At 38.2% G+C, this 20,270-nt stretch overlaps 2 protein-coding genes and 1 pseudogene across 3 annotated transcripts; 1 reads left to right on the top strand and 2 right to left on the bottom strand.

Moving 5' to 3' along the window:
- Positions 1-402: 402 nt before the first annotated feature.
- On the top strand, positions 403-6,150 carry LOC146457720 (DNA polymerase iota-like). Its single transcript, XM_085091759.1, has 3 exons — positions 403-1,128; positions 3,684-3,921; positions 4,788-6,150. Exons 1-3 carry the CDS (start codon positions 463-465, stop codon positions 5,816-5,818), a joined length of 1,935 nt encoding a protein of 644 aa, XP_084947885.1. The 5' UTR covers positions 403-462; the 3' UTR covers positions 5,819-6,150.
- Positions 6,151-13,762: 7,612 nt separating this feature from the next.
- On the bottom strand, positions 13,763-15,046 carry LOC146457719 (14-3-3 protein zeta pseudogene; annotated as a pseudogene). The gene has a single exon (XR_014858413.1). The product of XR_014858413.1 is annotated as a 14-3-3 protein zeta pseudogene (transcript).
- Positions 15,047-19,000: 3,954 nt separating this feature from the next.
- On the bottom strand, positions 19,001-20,246 carry LOC146457718 (14-3-3-like protein). The gene has a single exon (XM_085091585.1). The coding sequence runs from the start codon at positions 20,150-20,152 to the stop codon at positions 19,424-19,426; it is 729 nt and encodes a 242-aa protein (XP_084947711.1). The 5' UTR covers positions 20,153-20,246; the 3' UTR covers positions 19,001-19,423.
- Positions 20,247-20,270: the final 24 nt, after the last annotated feature.

Genomic DNA, 20,270 nt, shown 5'->3' with positions numbered 1-20,270 from the left:
TCTTGCGCGCACTAACGCATGTAAACCTGTGAAATTTTTTAGAAATTTTCTCTTGGTTTTTAAACATTTTTAGCTTGAGTCTAGCCCAGTATCTGTCAATTAACTCAAACTCTCGTTTTGGATAACTTTTTCCTTGATAATAGTAACGCAATACAACCATTTAACTGAAAAAAGCATTCCCGGAAACGCATTTCGGGAGCTTTCTAGCACCCGAAATTATCGGGTAAAATTACGTGACTTTTCTCGGGCCCGAAAATTTCGTGCGCTTTGAGAAACACCAGAAAGCGTTTTCGGGAGCTTTACGGGGAGCTTTTTTTGAGAAACGCACGCCAGAAGTCTTGGTTACTAAATTAGCCCGAAAATGGTTGGTACTTTATGTAAGCGTACGTACATTGTCCAAATCCGGGAAAGAAAAGGGAAGGAAACGGTCGTTTCGCGGGGTTTTGTATACAAGTTTAATAGATGGAGAAAGAAATAGGTTTGAGTGAATTTAGATCATCTTACGGCAACACACATGAGGAAGAAGAAGTATCCGACGATGAAGAATGGCAAACTACAGGTCCCTCCACCAGTAACTATAGCCGGCAGTCAGCCATGTTTCCACCATCAAAGAAAAGGCGAATTGACTCTTCATTGTCGAATCCAAAACTGCAAAGTATAATCCTTGCGAAGAAGCCTTCAATGCAACCCGATTCTTGTTTGGGGCATAGCAGAACTATAATTCATGTGGACATTGACTGTTTTTATGCTCAAGTGGAGATGATACGAAACCCAGAACTACGTAATCTACCCCTGGGAATTCAACAAAAACATATTGTAGTAACATGCAATTATGTCGCTAGAAAACGTGGAATAACGAAACTCTCCTATATAAGCGATGCAAAGAAGAAGTGCCCAGACCTTGTGCTAGTTAATGGCGAGGATCTGACAGTGTATCGAGAATTTTCAGGGAGAGTACACTCTCTTCTGACCCGGGACTTCACGCCTCTGGTGGAAAAACTCGGCATGGATGAGAATTTTTTGGATGTCACCGAACTTGTGACTTCACGGCTGGAAAGCACCCCTCTTAAGAGCACCAATTTTTCTGGTGCTGTGTACAGTAGGAGTTCAGATTCTAGTGAGATGAAGGTAATATGGAACAGATGTAAAATTTTTACAACAATCATTGACACCTGCTAACTCAATGCATGGGTTTGCTTTTGATGTTGGCAAGTGCCAGATTGTACATTAAGGACGGTGCCTACTAATACCGAAGTATTTTTGCACAGTTTATGGCTATGCGGGAAAAGCAGATCTTAGCAAGGCCTATTGAAATCCAAAAAGAAAATTGGGGGTAACCACGCATTTTTCAGAGATAATTAAGCAACAATATCTCTAAAAAGCGCCAAAATGTAAAGCAATGTATGGGATTTTTTCCTAAATTGAAGCTTAATTATCTCTGAAAAATGCATGGTTACCCCCAATTTTCTTTCGAGATACCGAAAGCATTTGCTAAGTTGTATTTTCTCCGTATAGTTTTAAACCGCGCAAAAATATCCCTGTATTAGCAGGCACCACCCATAGGAAACCTGAGTATCTCGAGGTGCGCAGAACGTATGCGCAGTAACAATTGTAGGCACCGTCCTTAAATAAATATGTAAGGGTGTTACCATATTTATTTGATTAACCACCCTGGGCACTTATTTAATTTTGGGCCCTTGAGGGTAGGCGCTTACTACTTTTCCAACATTTTCAGCAAGTGAGGACATTTTAAGAGAATAACAAAACAGGGGATAACAAGTTTATTTCGCTTCAACAAGACAAAGCAAAGGGCAAAAGTTAACATAAACAAGCCATAAACAGTATAAAAGTTTATTGACTACTATATCTAAAACCAATTTTGGAACACAACTGACACTCCTCGTACTTCACGCTGGGCTAGTACAGAAATGTTTTTTGTTGGGTGGGGTGGGTACTTATTCGAGGGTGGGCTTATACAAGCTATATGGGTATATGAGGCACCAAAGGGTATATGGTTTTTGAGCCAGTTTAGTCTGAAATAGGGGATAGATTTTAACCATTTTGGTCTGAAAACAGGTATGGATTCAAGAAACCAGGTCTGAAAATGGGTAAGAATTTATTTTTGAGGCTCAGTCGGAAAAAGGGTCCTGGAAAATGACATATTTCGGTCTGAAATAGGGTCAGGGTTAGGAGAACTGAGTTGCACACCCACACCAAAAATTCTGAGGGGTGCAGGGTCATGGCGCGGTGGTGAGAGCACTTGCCACCCACCAGTGTCATCCAGGTTCCATTCCTGGACTTGGCGTCATAAGTGACTTGAGTTTGTTGTTGGTTCTCATCCTTGCTCCAAGAGGTTTTTGAGTACTCCAGTTTTTTCCTCTCCTCAAAAACCAACATTTCCAGATTCCAATTTTATCCCCCCGGTCACTAGATTAGAGCATTTACAAAGCCTTGAGTTAATCTCGTTGTTCACAGAGTAAAAATAGCTGTGAAGGAACTGGTTCTTTAAAAGATGTTGTGGTAAATTATACTTCCCACAGATTTTAGCCAAAACTTGTCTGGTATTTACAATCTTTGCCATTTCAAATGAACGACTGCAATCAGAGAAGACTCGTGTGCTTGTTATTTCTCCATTCAAGAGCGTTTTGGAGAAGCAAACAGCTGAAATGTTTTCATTAAACTGCAAAATGCAGAAAACTATCATTGCTTATGGGCTCTGTAGCTTTGAAATTATGCACATCACTTTCTCCATTTGACATTTCAGACCTTCGGACAAAATTGTTAAAATCTATACCCTATTTCAAACCCAAATGGCCCAATAGCCACACCCTTTGAAGCGGCACATATCTTTATAGCTTATGTAGGGGAGTAACTCCCCACCCTCCCCCCGATGCAAACAATACAATGAACCAATCAAAATTTAAGGCAAACATATGTAACCAGTGTCAATTTCAGGAAATTACTTGCAAGCAAGTTATTGTTGGTTTAGGTTTTGTTTTGCATTGCTGTTTCGTACGGAGCATAGCAAAGCAAAACCAAAGTTGTTTCATTCACAAAACTTCAATTTAAACTGACAATCCAAAACTGATTTAATGAACAAAACTGCTATAAAATTTCCCTTAATTCACCAAATAAAAAGCAAAGTAAAACTACTTTCCACTGCAAACTGACTATCATGTGCCCTGATTCGGATAAGTGAATCTGTCAATCAAAAGAAAACGAGCAGCAAAGCACCTGCAAGTCTTTGCGTGATGCATGACGTAGCATGCTGGCTTTTCGGAGTGCTGTAGTCTAAAGAAAGCTTCCATTGTCCATTTAAATTGCTAGAAACAGCATTGTTAAAATCTTTGGATAAATATTACATCCTGTAAATATTAGAGAGATTTAGAAAAATTACATTTATGGCAAAATGGCAAACGTGAATTTCCCGTTTGTGCTTTATTTGAAAAATTAGTACACAGATGGAAATAGTGCTAAATAATTCTTACCTTTGATGCTAACACAAAACTACTCAATTTTACTGAGAAACTGAAAACAAAAGCAGCAAATTTAGGTTAACATGGTCATTTCTGCCATTTGCCATAAGCGTAATTCTAAATCTCTACTGACAGAAGTGTAATTTAAATGTATCCTGACAAGCAGTTTGACCGTTAATATTCATGTAAGTTTAATGTTTCCCTCAGGCTGTGAGTTCTTGTCCCTGTGGTTGCCATGAGAGGCTGAAAATTGGGTCTCTGATTGCAGCAGAAGTCAGGAGGGCAATTCTAGAGGAAACTGGGCTTACGTGCTGCGCTGGAATCTCTCACAATAAACTCCTTGCTAAGCTTGTTGGTGGGTGGAAGAAACCAAACATGCAGACAACGCTGCTCCCTGAAGATGCCGAGAGCCTCTTATCTGGACTTCAAGCAAGAGATATCCCAGGTATGTAATTTAACGGGAAGTTTAAGGTAAAGGGAAAGCTTCAAGGCTGTCCCAGCTTTTTTTTTTTTGGGGGGGGGGGGGGGGTGGTCTTAGATTTGTTGAATGAGCTGTTATACCAGACACCAGTGGGCCATATCATGCCCAATATAAGGGCAATCTGAAAAAAAAAAATGTAGAAGAAAACTTAAATGGTATGACTGCTCAAGCGAGGTAGACATGTGTTCACATGTTCAAGAGCTCCTGGGGCTATACATTTAATTATTGGTGTGAAGGGAGGAAGGGTATGATGACAGGTTATGCTGACACGAGAACTTATTACTGAGATTTTTATGGGATGACACATGGAGGGGTTGAGGTGTGGGGGGAGAGGGAGCAACCAATCCGCTGTACATGTACCTTCCACAATTTTTGTTAAAACAGAGCCATCAGATTCTTCAAATGTGGCCCGTAGCATATATAATATAGCCTGTATTTTCTCAACTTTTTATTTATTTGGTAGCTGATTTTACCAGACAGTATTTATTTTTTATTGGCACAACAGGTATTTAAGAAGAAAAATTACAGTGCAATAAACTCAACCAGGGGCACCGAAAAAACCGACACTTTGAAATTTAAAGGAATTTTCTTGTTTTTGATTGGTTTACAAACTACCAAAGCCAGACTCCTTTGTTGTAAACGTGACCTGTGATTGGCTGATCAATGTTGGGTGGCCCCGGTTGAGTTTGTTGCACTGTAAAAGTGACAATGTTTGACGTTTCGATGTATCAAACATCATTATCAAGAATGAAGAAAACAAACAACGTTCATTTTTAATTTTTCTTCTTAAATGCTTTAACAAGCAACTGACCATTCAATCTCTACAACAGGTATTGGGCACAGTATGGCAAAAAAACTCCGGACAATTAATGTCTTGTCAGTTACTGACCTGCTATCCTGTCCCAGCCAAGTCCTTGAGAAGGAATGTGGCAATTTGCAAGCAACCTTGATGACTAAGTTATGTCAAGGCATTGATGACAGCACAGTTACCCCTTCTGGTGAATTTAAGACCATTACTGATGAGGATTCTTTTAAGAAATGCTCAACTCTTGACAATGCAAGGAAGCGACTTGCTGACCTCATTGAAGGACTACTGCCGCGAATATCAAGTGATATTGGCATACCTCAGACTGTGAGAGTTACAGTGAGAAGGCAAGTGGAGAACTCTTACAAAAGGGAGAGTCGTCAGTGCAGATTGCAACATATCATTTATGATGACAAAGACAAAGCAAGAGTCACTCTCTTAACAACATGCTTACAGTTGTTTAATAAGCTTGTTGATGTCAAGAAACCATTTCACTTGACTCTGCTGGGAGTGTCATTGTCAAACTTTCACAAATCTCCTACCACACAATCAAAGGACATCTCTAATTTCTTTCAGAAGTCATTTCCTAAGCAAAAAGATCCAGCATCTTTTGCCAACAGCCTCTTAAAAAACAGTGATAGTGGGAAGGTTGAGTTGTGTACATCCTTCGTGGATACAAATGAAGCTACTCTCTCTGTATGTGGGGGCCAGGAACCAGAGGGATCCTCAGAACCAAATACACAGGATACCCAGGAAAAGGAACCAGAGGGACACTCAAAACTGAATACACAGGATACCAAGGAAAGTGAAACATCTATGATGACATTACAGAAGCCTGTTGTTTGTCCCAAAGGTATAGATCCTGTAGTATTTACTGAGCTTCCGCCTGATATACAAAGAGAGTTAGAAACACAATGGCAACAAGACACAAGGATGCCAATGAAAAATACTGTTAAGACGGACAAGGTGATGCAAAAGCAAAAAAGAAATTCTGGAATACAGAGGTATTTTGCTAAAGAACAAGCCAAACAGTCAGGCTTCAGTAAGTTCACATGAAGAATCACTGTGCTGTACTTCAACAGAGTTCTCATTAACCTTTTTATCAACCATTCTGTTGCTCCGTACAGGCATAACAAGGTGACACATGGCCAATAGTCATTCTTTTGTCCAGATGTTACACAAGCTCAACTAATTATGAAAGAAACAGAATTGATAACATAAAGTAAATTGACCACCGTAAAGAGATTTGAGTGCTCTTTAATTACAGTGGCCAAGTTTAGTTATCATCAACTCTGTTGATAAACCAAACATTTGTAACTTCTACTCCCCATCGATGCAGCACTGCCGTTTCTTTAGAAACTAAGGCAGTCTCTAAAAAGATAAGTACCTGAGGGACTGGTCATAAAGTACCGGGGGGGGTGGGCTGGAAAAATTCATTTTTACGAAGGCTAGTTTTGTGTGACCCACCCTCATATTTTTGCAGAATAATGCATGGCCCACCCATATTTTTCAGGTAAAAAATGAAATGACCCACCCCTAGTAAATAAAGGTAAGACTATACATAAAACTAGACAAATTAGAGGACAAGTATGATAGAGGAAGGAGCACACATGCACAAAGTCTTGTTTTTGAAGTTTATCATTGCATGAGATCTATTTTTGTTGAAATACCTGAAATGATTTTGAGAAGATAATGTGCATCTAATATGTATCATTAATAACCACATGGAATCATAGTTGTTCATTTTAATGGATGCGAGTGAACTTGCCCTTTTCTTGATAGAATGTGTAGTTCCAGAAAATATCCTTACCCCACCCATGGAGGGAATTCAAGATTCTGGAGGGGATGGTGGTAAGAGAAAGAACAAAATTACAGAGATTGTATGAAAGAAACTTGGAAGTTCCTGGCGGTAGGGCGTCCTTTTATAAATTCCCTCTGTGATGGGGGATGGATATTTTCTGAAACTACACAATTATAATTTGTGCTTTTACTGTTAATACATTTCACAGTTTTACTGGCAAAAGGCACCATTTGATGCAAAACATGTGCAAAAATATTATGTGCCCCACCCCTTTAATGATGCATGGTTTTTGCTAGCCCACCCCTTTTTACATGCATGAAAACAGTGACCCACCCCCCCTTTTTTTCCAGCCCACCCCCCCCTGTACTTTATGACCAGTCCCTGAGGGGGTTTATTGTGGGCTGGGCACCAGGGAAATTGACTGTTTGTGAACATGACTTTGTCTGGCTGCTTTAACTGTAACACCTCAACTAACTTTGTCAATACAAGACCATATCTAAGTTAAATATGGGTCTTGACAATCTGCGAGCCAGCGAGCCATGCGAGACAGATGTGCGAGGCACTCAGGTTAGCCTAAAAAACACTCCGGTTAGCCTAAAAAGCAATCCGGTTAGCCTAAATAGCACTCAGGTTAGCTTAAATAGCTCCCCAGTTAGCTTAACGGTTAGCATCTATGTTGGGGGTTGTTCATGCCTTGCATGCCTCGCATGTCTGCCTCGCCTGCCTCGCTGGATCGCATATTGTCCACACTCTCAAATATCCCACCAAAGTGCACTAACCTCTTTCCAAACCGTTCAAGATCTTAATGAAACCCCTTGTAAGTATAAAATAAACAGGTTAACAGGTGATTGTGACCAGCAGCAGACATTTGTCACCCATCAATCCAATGAAGCCAAGAATGGGTGGTGAGTGCTCTTAAACAAAATTACACTACGTCTTGTAATAAAATGTCATAGGTCTCACAGTCTCATTTTTGTTTTTGTGTCTCATTTCTCTCACAAGGCTAAGAAAGTTGGTCTTGCATATTGATGAGGGTGGCCTCGCTGCCTTGCAAAGTCTAAACTTATCATTCACCCCCCTCCCCGCCCCCAATATAAAATCGAATATGAATCCGAGGTATTATTATTATTATTATTATTTTTATTATTTTTTTTTTTTCTGAGGAAAAAAAAAGACAACAAACAAACCCAGAAATGAAAGCTGAGGAGATCTGCAGCAAATATAACAAACTTGACCCAGATTCAGTTTGGCCTCTAATGCAGCAGTATAAATTCAGTATTTTTGTGCTATGTTTGACTCTATGGCAAAAGTTGATAGTGGATCATAGCAAATAAGGGCTATTGGAATCTGAAAAGAAAATTAGGGGATAATAATATTGATCACACATTTTCTTTTAGGATTCCAGTAATGCTTGCTAAGATCTGCTTTTCCGACATACTCATAAGCCATGCAACCTTGGTATTTACTTGACACTCCTCATGAAACTAGAGTTTGATGTGCACCAGAATGTATGTGCAGTAGCAAAATGAGGCACCGTCCTTAAGCTTGTTGGCTACATTTACCATGTCATATGGTTCCTAGAGGTAGAACCTGTTTTATGTAGTTTAGTTCTAACTTTTTAGTCCTTCTAGGAAATCCTAAATTGTAACCATTGGAATGAAAGCTACTGAGTAGTGCTTTCCTTTAGTGTTTTCTATGCTTTACAAGGTTGTTCTAACTTTTAAGTATGTGGAGAAAATCGTAACATGTAGCCATTCAAATGCCTTATTAAATCTTACTAAGTAACTTGTTTTCCTGTATAATGCTGTATAATACTGTACAAGGTGGTTTCAATAATAATTATTTATTGATGTTTTGAGTTTGTGGATGAAATCCTAAAGTGTAACCATTCAAATGGGAAAGCTACTGAGCAATTCATTTTTTTTTTCTGTGGTAAATTTCTTTGGTGTGCTGCACAAGGAGGTTCCAATGCACAAAAAAAAAATTATTTTTACAATTATTCACAAAGATTTGAGTTCATGGATTCTAAAGTGTTGTGTTATGAATTAAATGACAACTTTTTGGTTGTACTTTGTTGTGCTAGTGTTTATATATTGTACAAGATGGTCATAATTTTTGGTAATGATAAAAATTATTTGGGGCCAATTGCATGAATTGGGCTTGCTTGGTTTGCCAAGATCTTGGCACTTCTGTTTAATAACCCTTCAAGTTCTAACAGTGATCAGCATCACATTTCTCTTTCTGATATCAATGCTTATTCAACCCCTGAGGTTATGAGAATCAAGGATATGATCACCCAAGGTGAATCTTCTTGATATTTTAATAATTTCTCCACAGTACTTTTATAAGAAATCTATTTAGCCAAAATAGGATAATTTTTTTCATTGATATTAGGGTTAAAGGGTTAAACACAACAAAAATCAATGTTGCAATAATATTACATGAGAACAGAGCAACCCAGCCGTCTACGATCCTGGCTACAAAGGCTGAGATATGGCGTACGTGACAGAACTCTTCTTTGGTTTTCTAGTTATCTTCAAGAAGGTACCCAATGCATAGAGGTCGACAAAAAGTTCTCTCCTCACCCTTAGATATAGCCTCTGGCGTCCCTCAAGGGTCAATTCTGGAACCCTGCTTTTTATATATTTGTACATAAATGATATGCCCTCCTGTATTTGTTTTTCATATGTCCTGCTGTATGTTGACAACGTGGTTTATTTTGTGCCGGTAAAACTGCCATTGAGCTAATTGCATTTCTTCTTGGATGCAAGAGAATAAGCTTTTTCTAAATATGTAATTAATAATATGTAAAAATAATTTTTCTAAATATGTAAGCTGAATGTGTTATTTATGGCTCACACCAACGACTTAAATGGGAGGCTGGTATACATTTATCCTGCAACCGTTCTCCATAGACGGAATCTGAGTCCTTCAAATATCTTAGCGTGGTTGATCAGCACTTATCTTTTAACAATCATATTAAAACTAAAATAAAAAAAATAAATAAATAAGAATTTCATTGGAATCCACGGGGTGGCTCTTCTATCCACAGTTTCCAGGTCGAATTGGAATTTGGAAATGTTGGTTTTTGTGGAGGGAGGAAAACCGGAGTACCCGGAGAAAAACCCTCAGAGCAGGGACCAGAACCAACAACAAACTCGACCCACATATGACACCGAGACTGGGAATCGAACCCGGGCCACATTGGTGGGAGGGGAGTGCTCTCACCACTGCGCCATCCCTGCTCCCTGCTCCCATATTGAGCAGGTAGTCAATAAGGTTTGAAGAAATTGGGCATTTAAGGCATTTGAGAATCTTTATTCTCATGGCTGCTGCTAAACACCTTTACAAGACAATGATCCTACCCATTTTCAACTGCTGCGATGTGGCCTGGCATGTAAGTGGAAAAGTTAACTCTGATGCCCTCAAAAGTTTACAGCTGCCAAATTGATTTTTCCAAATTCTGGTCTCAATGCTAAATAGTTGAGTGCTACTATGGGCTTAGTCCCCTTAATTAATAGACAAAAACTTCACCTTGTTTTGTTAACTAGAAAATGTCTTGATAGTTTGGTGCCACCTTATTTGATCAATTATTTTACTTTGAATGATTCTGTGCACACATTTACGACTAGACGCTGTGATGACGTTTATATCCCGAAAGTCAACCTAGAAGTTGCCCAGCAATCTTTTTATTTTACTGGCGTGATGGAATTTAATAGCCTTCCTCACCTTGTTAAAGGGGAGGTATCACGCAAATTTGCTGTCATTTCGAAGCCTGAAAATGTTTGTCTGTCGGCAGAAACAACAAAATAATTGTCAAGTTTGTTATAAATTATCACCCCAGTGCAATAAAACTGTTGATGAGTGCCTCTGGCCAGAGACCGTGATACTTCCCTTTTAAGTCTTAGGAATCCTTTATTGAATTCTCAAAGGACGCAAAAGATTTGTTATTAATAAGATGTCAGGACAGGTAGTGATTTTGTTATGTTTTGTACTTTTTTAAGTCTTCTTGTATTATCATTATTATTATTATTATTATTATTATTATTATTATTATTATTAATATTGTATTCACCAGGTCAGCAATTTCTCAGGACAAAATTCCACCCTTCAGCAAAATTTCTCGTTGTAAAGTCCATATGTGACACATGAAGGAACAGAAAACCATACAGCTTTACTTGAAAAATAACTTGCAAAAATGGTCAATTAATAAAAATAAAGTCTTTGACTTGTTCCCCTCGTTGGAGCCATTTTAGACACAACGTCTAAATTTAGCCAGTGCTAGGCTGGCTCACCTCATGAAATAATAATAATAATAATAATAATAATAATAATAATAATAATAATAATAATAATAATAATAATAATAATAATAATAATAATAATAATAAACACTAAACTCATCTTGGCAAATTAAGCCAGCCTGGCTCATATAATCAGCCCCTTGGTGTCACTATTCAAATAAAAGCACAGTAATTCCCTGTGTTGTTGTTTGGTTATTTTGTGCATAACTTACCTAGAGTTTGTAGGTGATGCGTGACACTTGCAATAGTAATTGTCTAGTAAGTGGTAGGATTGATATTACAAAAAATATCAAGAAGTCTCAGCAATTATGTTAAAAAAAACCCAGATGTTTTGGGTATATAACCCTTCTTCGGTGTGGAAGAAAACCGCCTAAATCAACGTTAAGTATTTCATCATTCACACCTCCCCATTGCCAATACAATGTCAAGACATTTGGGGCTGCAATAGTTGCAAGAAATGGTTTCAGAGTGATACTGACCAGGTGAATTTATGCAACTGTTATACTTTGCACGGTCAGCACTATGTTAATATTTTGATTTCATCTGCAGACTGAAAACAACAGAGGGTGGTAGAAAGGGGGAGATACTGGTTGGATTTTTTAGAATGACACCAAAATGGCTGCCTCTTTCAATATATTCTACCAACCAGTGGTGTGATTCATCTATGATGAAAAAAATATTGAATGGCTCACCAACAGGCAACTAAATTATCCAAGCATCTTGGGCCTTATTGGTTGAAAGCCTATTAACACTGTCCCGTTCAAGCCTGAATTTTTTTCAGGCTTTCTTTTCATAGCTGATGAAGTTATGTAAATAACTGCAAGGGTCTTTCCTCAGTTGAATCTTTCATCCGCAGTTCAAGTCTATGTCTCATATCATTTTCACTAATTAATTAATCCATGACTTTAAAACAAGGTTTTTATCTCATCCATTCAATAGCTTATAAGGTCAAAAAGGAAGGGCAAAAATCTTTTTAAAGTGCAACAAACTCAACCGGGGCCACCACAAAACCCGACACTTTGAAACTAAAGAGATGTTCTCGTTTTTGATTTGTTTACAAACTACCAAAGCCATGCCTTCTTTTTTTGTAAACGTGACCTGTGATTTGCTGATCAATGTTGGGTGGCCCTAGTTGAGTACATTGCACTGTAAGAAATCTTAATCACTTAGTAGCTAACCTGGGCTGGCTTAACAATCAAGGTATTGTTCTTTGAACCACAGGGCCCTGGTCAAACAGCTGCCTCCAACAAGGGTGCTTTGTTACCTCATATTATTTCGTTCTAAGCTCAGAATTTTCTTCGCCATTCATTTTACAGTCAATATAATTATTGAAAATCATGATGAAAATTAAAAATCAAGGAAGATCAGTGGAAATTCCATGGGGTGGAGTCTCAGAAGCTTCAATTTGAAAGGAAAGTATTAGGTAAATAATGTCATAGTAATTACGCCAAAAACCCATTTACACCTGTCCTATAGAAACGATTTAGTGGACAATGCCTAAACATACCTATGTCATAACTGCTAAAATAATGCAAATTTCAAGAAAGTGATGTCACATTTTACATACTATTGGCAGTGTTTCCAGGAGGGCACACCGGGAGTGTTAGGCTTCTGGTCAAGTGACCTACCAAATATAACTGAGTCACTTCACTTGTGCTATCTCACCCCTTGAGATCTTTGTAACTTTTAATTTTTCCCTCCTCTTGCTTTCTTCTGTTGTATATTATAATTATTTGTTATTTTATAAGAGTGCCTATGGAAAATCAACGATAATACCACGCCCAAGAAATACATTGTCTTCTAAAGTCTCTCTTGCAAAATCAAATCAGCAAGATCTAGTAAAGTTTCTTTTTTTTAATAATTAAAAACAATTTTTCCAGTTGCACTTGTTTTACGTAGGATGATTACAGCCAACTTGACAATATCTGTGATTTCATATTCAACACTCATGGAATAATTGTTGATTATGCCTTGTAGTGTGATTTGCACCCAGCAGTGATTTTCTACGGTACTCTTGACTTTTATAATTTGACCGAACCAAAATTTAACACCTTTTGACAACTTGTAAAAGGCAGATGGAAACTTTCAAAGTTCTTGCCAGGATACCCAATAAATTATTACAATTTGCCTCAGGCAACCATCAAAAATCACAAATTAAACCTTTCTGCAAGACAATATCTCATCTTTTGCAATCTGGGCTATTTTTAGGACATCATATTTTACACAGCTTTTGATCGAAGTAACAATCCATCTGTCATGTCAAGGGGGTATATAGTTGGATAAAACAAAGTGATGGAAGAAATTGCAGTGCCTTTGTCTCAGTCAACAGGAGTGTAGATCAAAAGCAAACCTTATTTACTCACTGGAACTCCCAATTTTCATCGCTCTTTTTTTCCAGTCAACAATTCTTATCTCTGGTTATGTTTTATTCAATTAAAACGAAAATCTAAAGATGAATTGACAAATTACCTGCTGGAGCCTTCAATGTGATTATTGTAATCATTCTTTTTGAAAATAATTTATTTACTGTTGTACAAGCTTACTCGTGGCATGCATGAGGCATCACCTGCACATTCGAATTAAAATCGAGAAAATGTACGCACCGTCGATATGGCGGAGGTAGATTTCAAAAACATAATACAAACCCTTACAAAAAATGTACATTTAAACTTGGGTACACGAATCAATCGTATTGAAATTTTGTAAACGTTTCCCTGAGCTGAATGGACTCTGCGTCAAAACAACAGCTTTCTGTCGTGACAACACCACCGATAAGTTCCGCAGACATTTCGCAATCGCTTGAAACGCCGTTTGAATTGAGGTAGTAAAGGTCATCTAATTACAAATTACACTGCTCGTTCTCAGTACAAACTGGAGAAACGAGCAAACGCTAGCAGTGGTAAACAATTTTAATTTAATTTCAAAAGCACCAAGGTTTTAGCTTATGTTATAGACCTTGCTTACACTTTTTTTGACATTTCACATTTCTAATCTTCAACAGAATCGAATTATACACTAATTTCTCGTCCTACATTTAACCAGAATTGCTTTCACTTTAAATACAAGACGACAAGCTACTAGTAGCTCGGTTTTCTTTTATCGCATAATTCAACCTGCCATACGATTCAATTCTAAAACGATAATATACAAAACAAACCTAAGCAAACAAACTTATGCTACCATTTGAAATCTCCTATACTGTCCACGGCCAAAATCTTTCCGGTAGTAAAGTTCACTGGACCATTCCTCGCAAAACTGTGAGGTTATATACCGTGCTTTCTAATAAAGACTAATCAGTTTTTGTTCCAGTGCGTCAGTTAATTAGAATGCGAAGAAAACAAGCTTACAGTAACTTTGCTTCAATCACCCTGTTCACCTTGTTCTTCCTCTTCAGATTGCCACAGCGTTAAATTGTCACGAAGTAATTGCATTATCAAGGTACTGTCCTTGTAGGTATCTTCGCTTACTCCATCCAAGCCTGCTATAGCATCATCAAAAGCCTTTTTCGCCAAATCACACGCCTTTTTTTGATCGTTTTCGATCTCGTAGTAGAAAACGGAGAAATTGAGCGCCAAGCCCAATCTAATTGGATGTGTGGCGGCCAATTCGCCACTTTCTGCAGTTGCTTCCTCGTATGCCTTCCTGGACTTCTTTTGGTCTTCTTCCTTGTCTTTTCTGATCTCCACTAAATAGCGATAGTAATCGCCTTTCATTTTTAAGTAGAACACCACTGGTTCCTTTTTACCTGAAGCTCTTGCTTTTTTTAAGAGTTGATTTTCGATCAAATTTAGCACTTCACCGCACTCTTCCACGAGTTCCTTTTCAATTTTCTCGCGGTACTCCGCTGCCAAAGCTTTATGGTTGTCTTCTGCCTTCTGCTCTAGACTACTTATAATTCGCCAAGCAGATCTTCGCGCCCCGACCACGTTCTTGTAAGCGACGGACAGCAAATTTCTCTCCTCATTGTTGAGGTCCTCTTCATCGGCGCTCATTGCCACGATCTTCATCGCTTCAACCATGTCATCGTAACGTTCAGCTTGTTCAGCTAGCTTAGCTCGATAAATAGCTTCTTCTTTTTCGACCATTGCGTCCCTTTTGAAGCTACAACACCCAGTGCTTCGAAACCTTCTAAAGTGATCAATGGACGCTACAGACGGGAACTGCCTTCGCTTCACTTAGTGGATCACGTGGCGATTACTGAGGTAATGGTTGCGTGATTTTCTACCAATCAGAACTATGAGCCTCATCCGGGATAGTTTTTAACCGCCAAAGTTTTAAAAATGCGTGGGGCAAGAAAAGGCCTGAAACCGAGCAGTAGTTGAAAGACTGTTAGCACAGAGTTGTGAAAAAGAAATAAATTAATAAATTATGGACTTGAGATAATTTATTAATTTATTTCTTTTTCACAAGTTTTGTGGATTCTCTGTGCTTTTAGGTTTCAAACATCCTGTTAAATGTCAAACAGTAATAAAAACAAGACGCCTGGAGGCGTTCACGCGGTGCAGAATGGTTTGGTCATTGCAAGCATTAACTTTGAATGCTTACCCACATTCACAGTTCCCTCTTAGGGGTAAATTTGTGGTTTGGAAACCCTCTAGGGTGCTAAAATCTAAAATGACTTCTGTCAGAGGTATGGCACTGGTTCCTTTTAGAGTATTGAACTGGAAGTTGTTTTTGTCTCATTTGTGGCTCCCTCTTAGGAGTAAGACATTGTACGGACCATGGCCACAAAACAGAATTCTGGTCCTTTTTTTGGGGGGGGGGGGGGGGGGTATTTTTAAAATGTCCAACGATCACCCTATCACTTTTATATGGGAGTCCCCTGGGGGTTGAACACATTTACAATGTTAACTATTAAAAAGGGAATGAAACTATTTTGTCTGGTAGATGAAGAACAAACCAGTTTTTTATTTCCTTTTTTTCATTACAGGTCAAGCTTTTCTTGCTTCTCCTCCCAGTGGCGAGCAATTAACAAAATACTGAGCCTCATTAATTACTGCAGTACTCTATGAGCACGGCCTCCAGCTGGTACCTATTATGTTCTGAGTGAATTATACTGAATCATGCAGCGTATACGTACCAGCTGGAGGCTGGGCTCATAGAGTACAGCAGTAATTAATAAGGCTCAGTATTTCGTTAATTGCTCGCCACTGGGAGGAGAAGCAAGAAAAGCTCGGCCTGTAATGAATACAATATTATTATTGTATTCAAAGAGTATCCTAATTATCATGCTTAAAATCTTTTGATAATCAATATATTAAGTTATAATAATTTATAAATTATTTATAAATTTAAGTTTCGTCCCCCTTTTCAAATATATTATTGTACAATGTTTATTGGATATGTCATTTCAACAAAGTATTATTACCGGTATATTATTATTATTATTATTATTTAATTGTTGTTGCCTCTGCTTAAATTTTGACCTGATTCAACTGCCCTGATGTCCCGGCCAGCATCTGCAATCCTTTTGGTCGTTATGCTTATAAGAACAGAGCAAAAGGATTGTGGGATCTGTGTGAGAGGCAATACCCAGAAAAGAGGGGTGGGGGCAAGACTCCCATATAAAAGTTGGTATGTGTGCATACTGTACCCAGTTAGGGTTTAAATTCATGGTCTGGTACCCTATTGAGAAATTGCAGTGAGTAGCAAATGGCACTGTGACACTTTTATTTTCTCAGTGTTTCAATAAGTTATATGAGTATAGGAAATAAAATTGCTAGGTTTATGTGATGATCAACCCTTTCCAAACATAATTGATAGCGATTGACTGATCTGATTGCACAACATAACGAGAGCAGAACTTGACCTAATTTGTGCATTAAGATGAGTGGGTTTTCTCAGAGAGAAAAAATTTGGAATAAATCGTTTTCAACCATGACATCGCAAAGTATGGCTGTCAAGGCATTTGCGACAACCCCTTCCTTTTGTTTAAATATCTAAAACAACCCCAGTTAGAGTTCTCAATAGTTAAAATGATAACTTTTGGGGTTTTAGTTTTGCCGAAATATCTGACAATGTACCACCTCCAAACAGCAACGCTGTCAAGTTCTTCTTGTTTTATCATTAGCGCTGTCATGTACTGACCACTTCCTAATCTCCCACACTTTGGCTTTGTTTCACCAATCAGTAGAGAAGCCATCAAAAAGCTTTGGAAAAAAAAGGACCAACGCTCTTTATGCAGCAAGAGAATGGCATCTAGCACTAAAGGATTTGGTATAAAAACACAAATGCTGGTCTTCCAAGGCGAAACTGCTCAAATATTTGATTAGGAAGCTCTTCTCTAACATGGAGGAAAATAAGAAATGATTTCTCCACGGAAGAATGAACTATAATCATTTTCAAACTTTCCAATATTATTATTACCAGTAAAATGCATAATTTTTATATTTAGGATGTGTTGCATATACACTAGTAACACATAAAAGCATTAGACTGATAAAAGACATTAATATTATACACAGGAGGATTAACTTGAAAATTTGGTCAAGTTGCAATCCATATTTTTTCCATCTTAGCCATCCACTGTCAGAGATGAATGATACTTGGTTCTGTGCACTAGTACAGTAATTTTTAACAAAACTAAACAATTATTTTAACGTTTACGTGCAAACAAAATAATATATTGTTTAGCTGTTGCAATGGACACTAAAAATGGGTTGCACTGCCCATTTAAGGGAAAACAGGACTGGTGCAAATTGGGGTTGGGTTGGCAATTTTTATGCAAGGACTAAGAGGGGGGGGAGGGGTGTTGTATAAAGTTATGTAAGGATTACTGAAATAAGCAATTCTGAAATGACACAACGAAAAGGGCTCATCAAAATATAAGTTTTAAACAACCTCGATTATTTGTTAAGAGAAACTGTCTTAGCTTATAAAAACACTAGCCCAATTTCCGAGTTGCATTATGGTAGCTGTGATATCTTTCATACGAAAATAGTTTTTATTTTCATGCTGATACTTATTTTCAAACATTGCATGTAGCCTATAAACTTTCAGAACAAATTGCACCTCACAGAAAGGGAGGGGGGGGGGTTAGGAAAAACCGTACATGGCATACCCACTGTTGCACCAGTCACCCCCCCCCCCCCCTCTGAATAATGAATGGTCCCTATCTACCAGAGGACACCTGGAAAACAGAAAATAATTCAACATCTGGTAACTTCTACCCCCTAAAAATATGCCATCCCAAATGCCACCCTTCTTCATTTGAATTGTTAACACACAATGTAACTCAACTACTTGCAGTTCCCCTTCTCTTAGGGTTACTTAAGTACATATAAACCCGAGTCAAGATCAATCACAAAAGCAAAGGGTTTGAACAAGAGAGTTGGGATCAGACAAGGATGAAAACAACAAGTGCCACCAAATGCATTCAATGGGCCAAAGAAGTGCCGCCTGCTCAGAGAAGCCAACACTCTATGAATTTGCAAATGCCTAAGCAGTGCACAGGTGAATTACACGAAACACACGGGGTTTCTTAAGGCGTGGTTTATTACTAAGTGGGAAAAGCAGATGTTGGCAAAGGCTGATAGAGTCCAAAAAGAAACTTGGGGGTAACCATGTATTTTTCAGAGATAATAATAATGATTGTGCTTCTGCTTGGAGAGAAAATGGCATACATTGTTCTATATTTAAAAGCTTGTTAGATTAAACATTGTTGTTGCTTATCTGTGAAAAATGCCTGGTAAACGCCAAGTTTCATTTTCGATTCAAACAGCGTTTGCTAAGATCTACTTTTCCCACAGTCACAAACTTATCTCAAAATTGAGAGGCACCATCCTTGACAATTCAACGTGCTTTATATGCCGTTACCTGCCAAGTTTCATTCGGCATAAATTCAAGAGTGAAAAGTAGCCACAAAGATAGACAACCTTGTTGGGAATTCAATCACTATAGAAAAATATTTTAAAATTGAATTCAAATCCAATAATCTAGAATTTAAAACCAAGGACTGTTGATTGTTTGCCACTGCCATAAACAAGAACATTTGGAATCATGGTTCAACAAAGGACAGCAGTTTACTTCTAGCACAGTTAACACCCAAATTTAAAAAAAATGTTATTTGTCCTTCAAGTGAAAATTAAATATTGTGCTGTAACCAACCAGGAGATAAGACCACAAGAAAAACAATTATCAACTAGACTTGCTGTTTATTTACCTTGCATTTGATTGGGTTTTGCTTGTGATACAACATTCCAGAAATAATTCTACTGTTCTGATTCTCCCTGTAAAGACAAGGCTCTGCAAAAATTGTACTCAATCAAATGAACATTCAATATTTGAATGCAAACCAGGCTGAGTGATGTATTCTAACCTTTGAAATTTGCAACAAGAAATTGAAATTGCTCTAAAGTTGAAAGCATCTCTCACTTTATTTGGAGAAATCTACACTCACTAGTCTAATAGTCTACAGTTATGATTAAACTTTCTCGTCATCTTTGTACTTAATTAATAAATGTATATTCTTCCCAAAGGAAGCCTGTATTGTACAAGTGTTTTTCCTGCTTTTAAGAATAATAAGAGCTTACAATAACTTTAGCCACGGTGTGATGATCAATCGCCTCCTTGGTCATCCTGCTCATCGGCTTCTTGTTTCCACAGCGTTAGATTGTCCCTGAGGAGTTGCATTATCAAGGTACTATCTTTGTAGGAAGAATCTTCTACAGTGTCATCTTTTTCAATCTCTTTCATAGCCTTGTCAAAAGCCTCTTCTGCCAATTTGCACGCCTGCTCTGGATCTCTTTCGATCTCGTAGTAGAAAACGGAGAAGTTGAGCGCCAAGCCAAGCCTTATTGGATGAGTGGGGACCAAATCGTCAGCCTTCTCTTTCGCTTTCTCGTAAGCCTCTCTGGAATTTGTGATTTTGCCGGAATCGTCTGACTTAATCTCGACTAGATACCGATAGTAGTCGCCCTTCATTTTTAAATAGAACACTTCCGACTCGGGCTTCTCTGCTAATTTCAAGAGGTTGTCGTCGATCAAATTCAGGACTTCTTGGCACTTTTCTTCCAATTCTTTTTCGACATCTTGGCGGTAGTTCTGGGCCAAACGTCTTTTATTTTCATCTTTAGCCTTCTCCTCTAGGCTGTTTATAATCCGCCAAGCAGACCTTCTTGCACCAACCACATTCTTGTAAGCCACCGACAGCAAATTTCTCTCTTCGTCGGTTAGGTCTCCGTTGGCGCTCTCTACGACAGACTTCATCGCCTCAACCATGTCATCATAACGCTCAGCCTGTTCAGCTAGCTTAGCACGATCTACTTTCTCTTCTTTAGACGCCATGACCCTTCTCTTTCAAAGCTAAAATTGACAAATTTCTTAAGTTTCGAAACCTCCAAACTATCTTATGGACGCTTATAGACGGGAGCTGTCTCTGGTCACCTGACAGAAAATTTTGGTG

Source organism: Pavona decussata, unplaced genomic scaffold, assembly GCF_977016875.1.
Source record: "Pavona decussata unplaced genomic scaffold, jaPavDecu1.1 SCAFFOLD_238, whole genome shotgun sequence".
Lineage (NCBI taxonomy): Eukaryota > Metazoa > Cnidaria > Anthozoa > Scleractinia > Agariciidae > Pavona > Pavona decussata.
This window is presented reverse-complemented; position numbering and strand designations above follow the sequence as displayed.

What these genes read in the sequence shown, in the direction of transcription:
- LOC146457720 (XM_085091759.1), top strand. Translation starts at nt 463, where the DNA reads ATGGAGAAAGAAATAGGTTTGAGTGAATTTAGATCATCTTACGGCAAC. An exon ending in CAGATTCTAGTGAGATGAAG is followed by an intron (nt 1,129 to 3,683) that starts GTAATATGGAAC and finishes TGTTTCCCTCAG; the next exon opens with GCTGTGAGTTCTTGTCCCTG. An exon ending in TCAAGCAAGAGATATCCCAG is followed by an intron (nt 3,922 to 4,787) that starts GTATGTAATTTA and finishes TCTCTACAACAG; the next exon opens with GTATTGGGCACAGTATGGCA.
- LOC146457718 (XM_085091585.1), bottom strand. Translation starts at nt 20,152, where the DNA reads ATGGCGTCTAAAGAAGAGAAAGTAGATCGTGCTAAGCTAGCTGAACAG.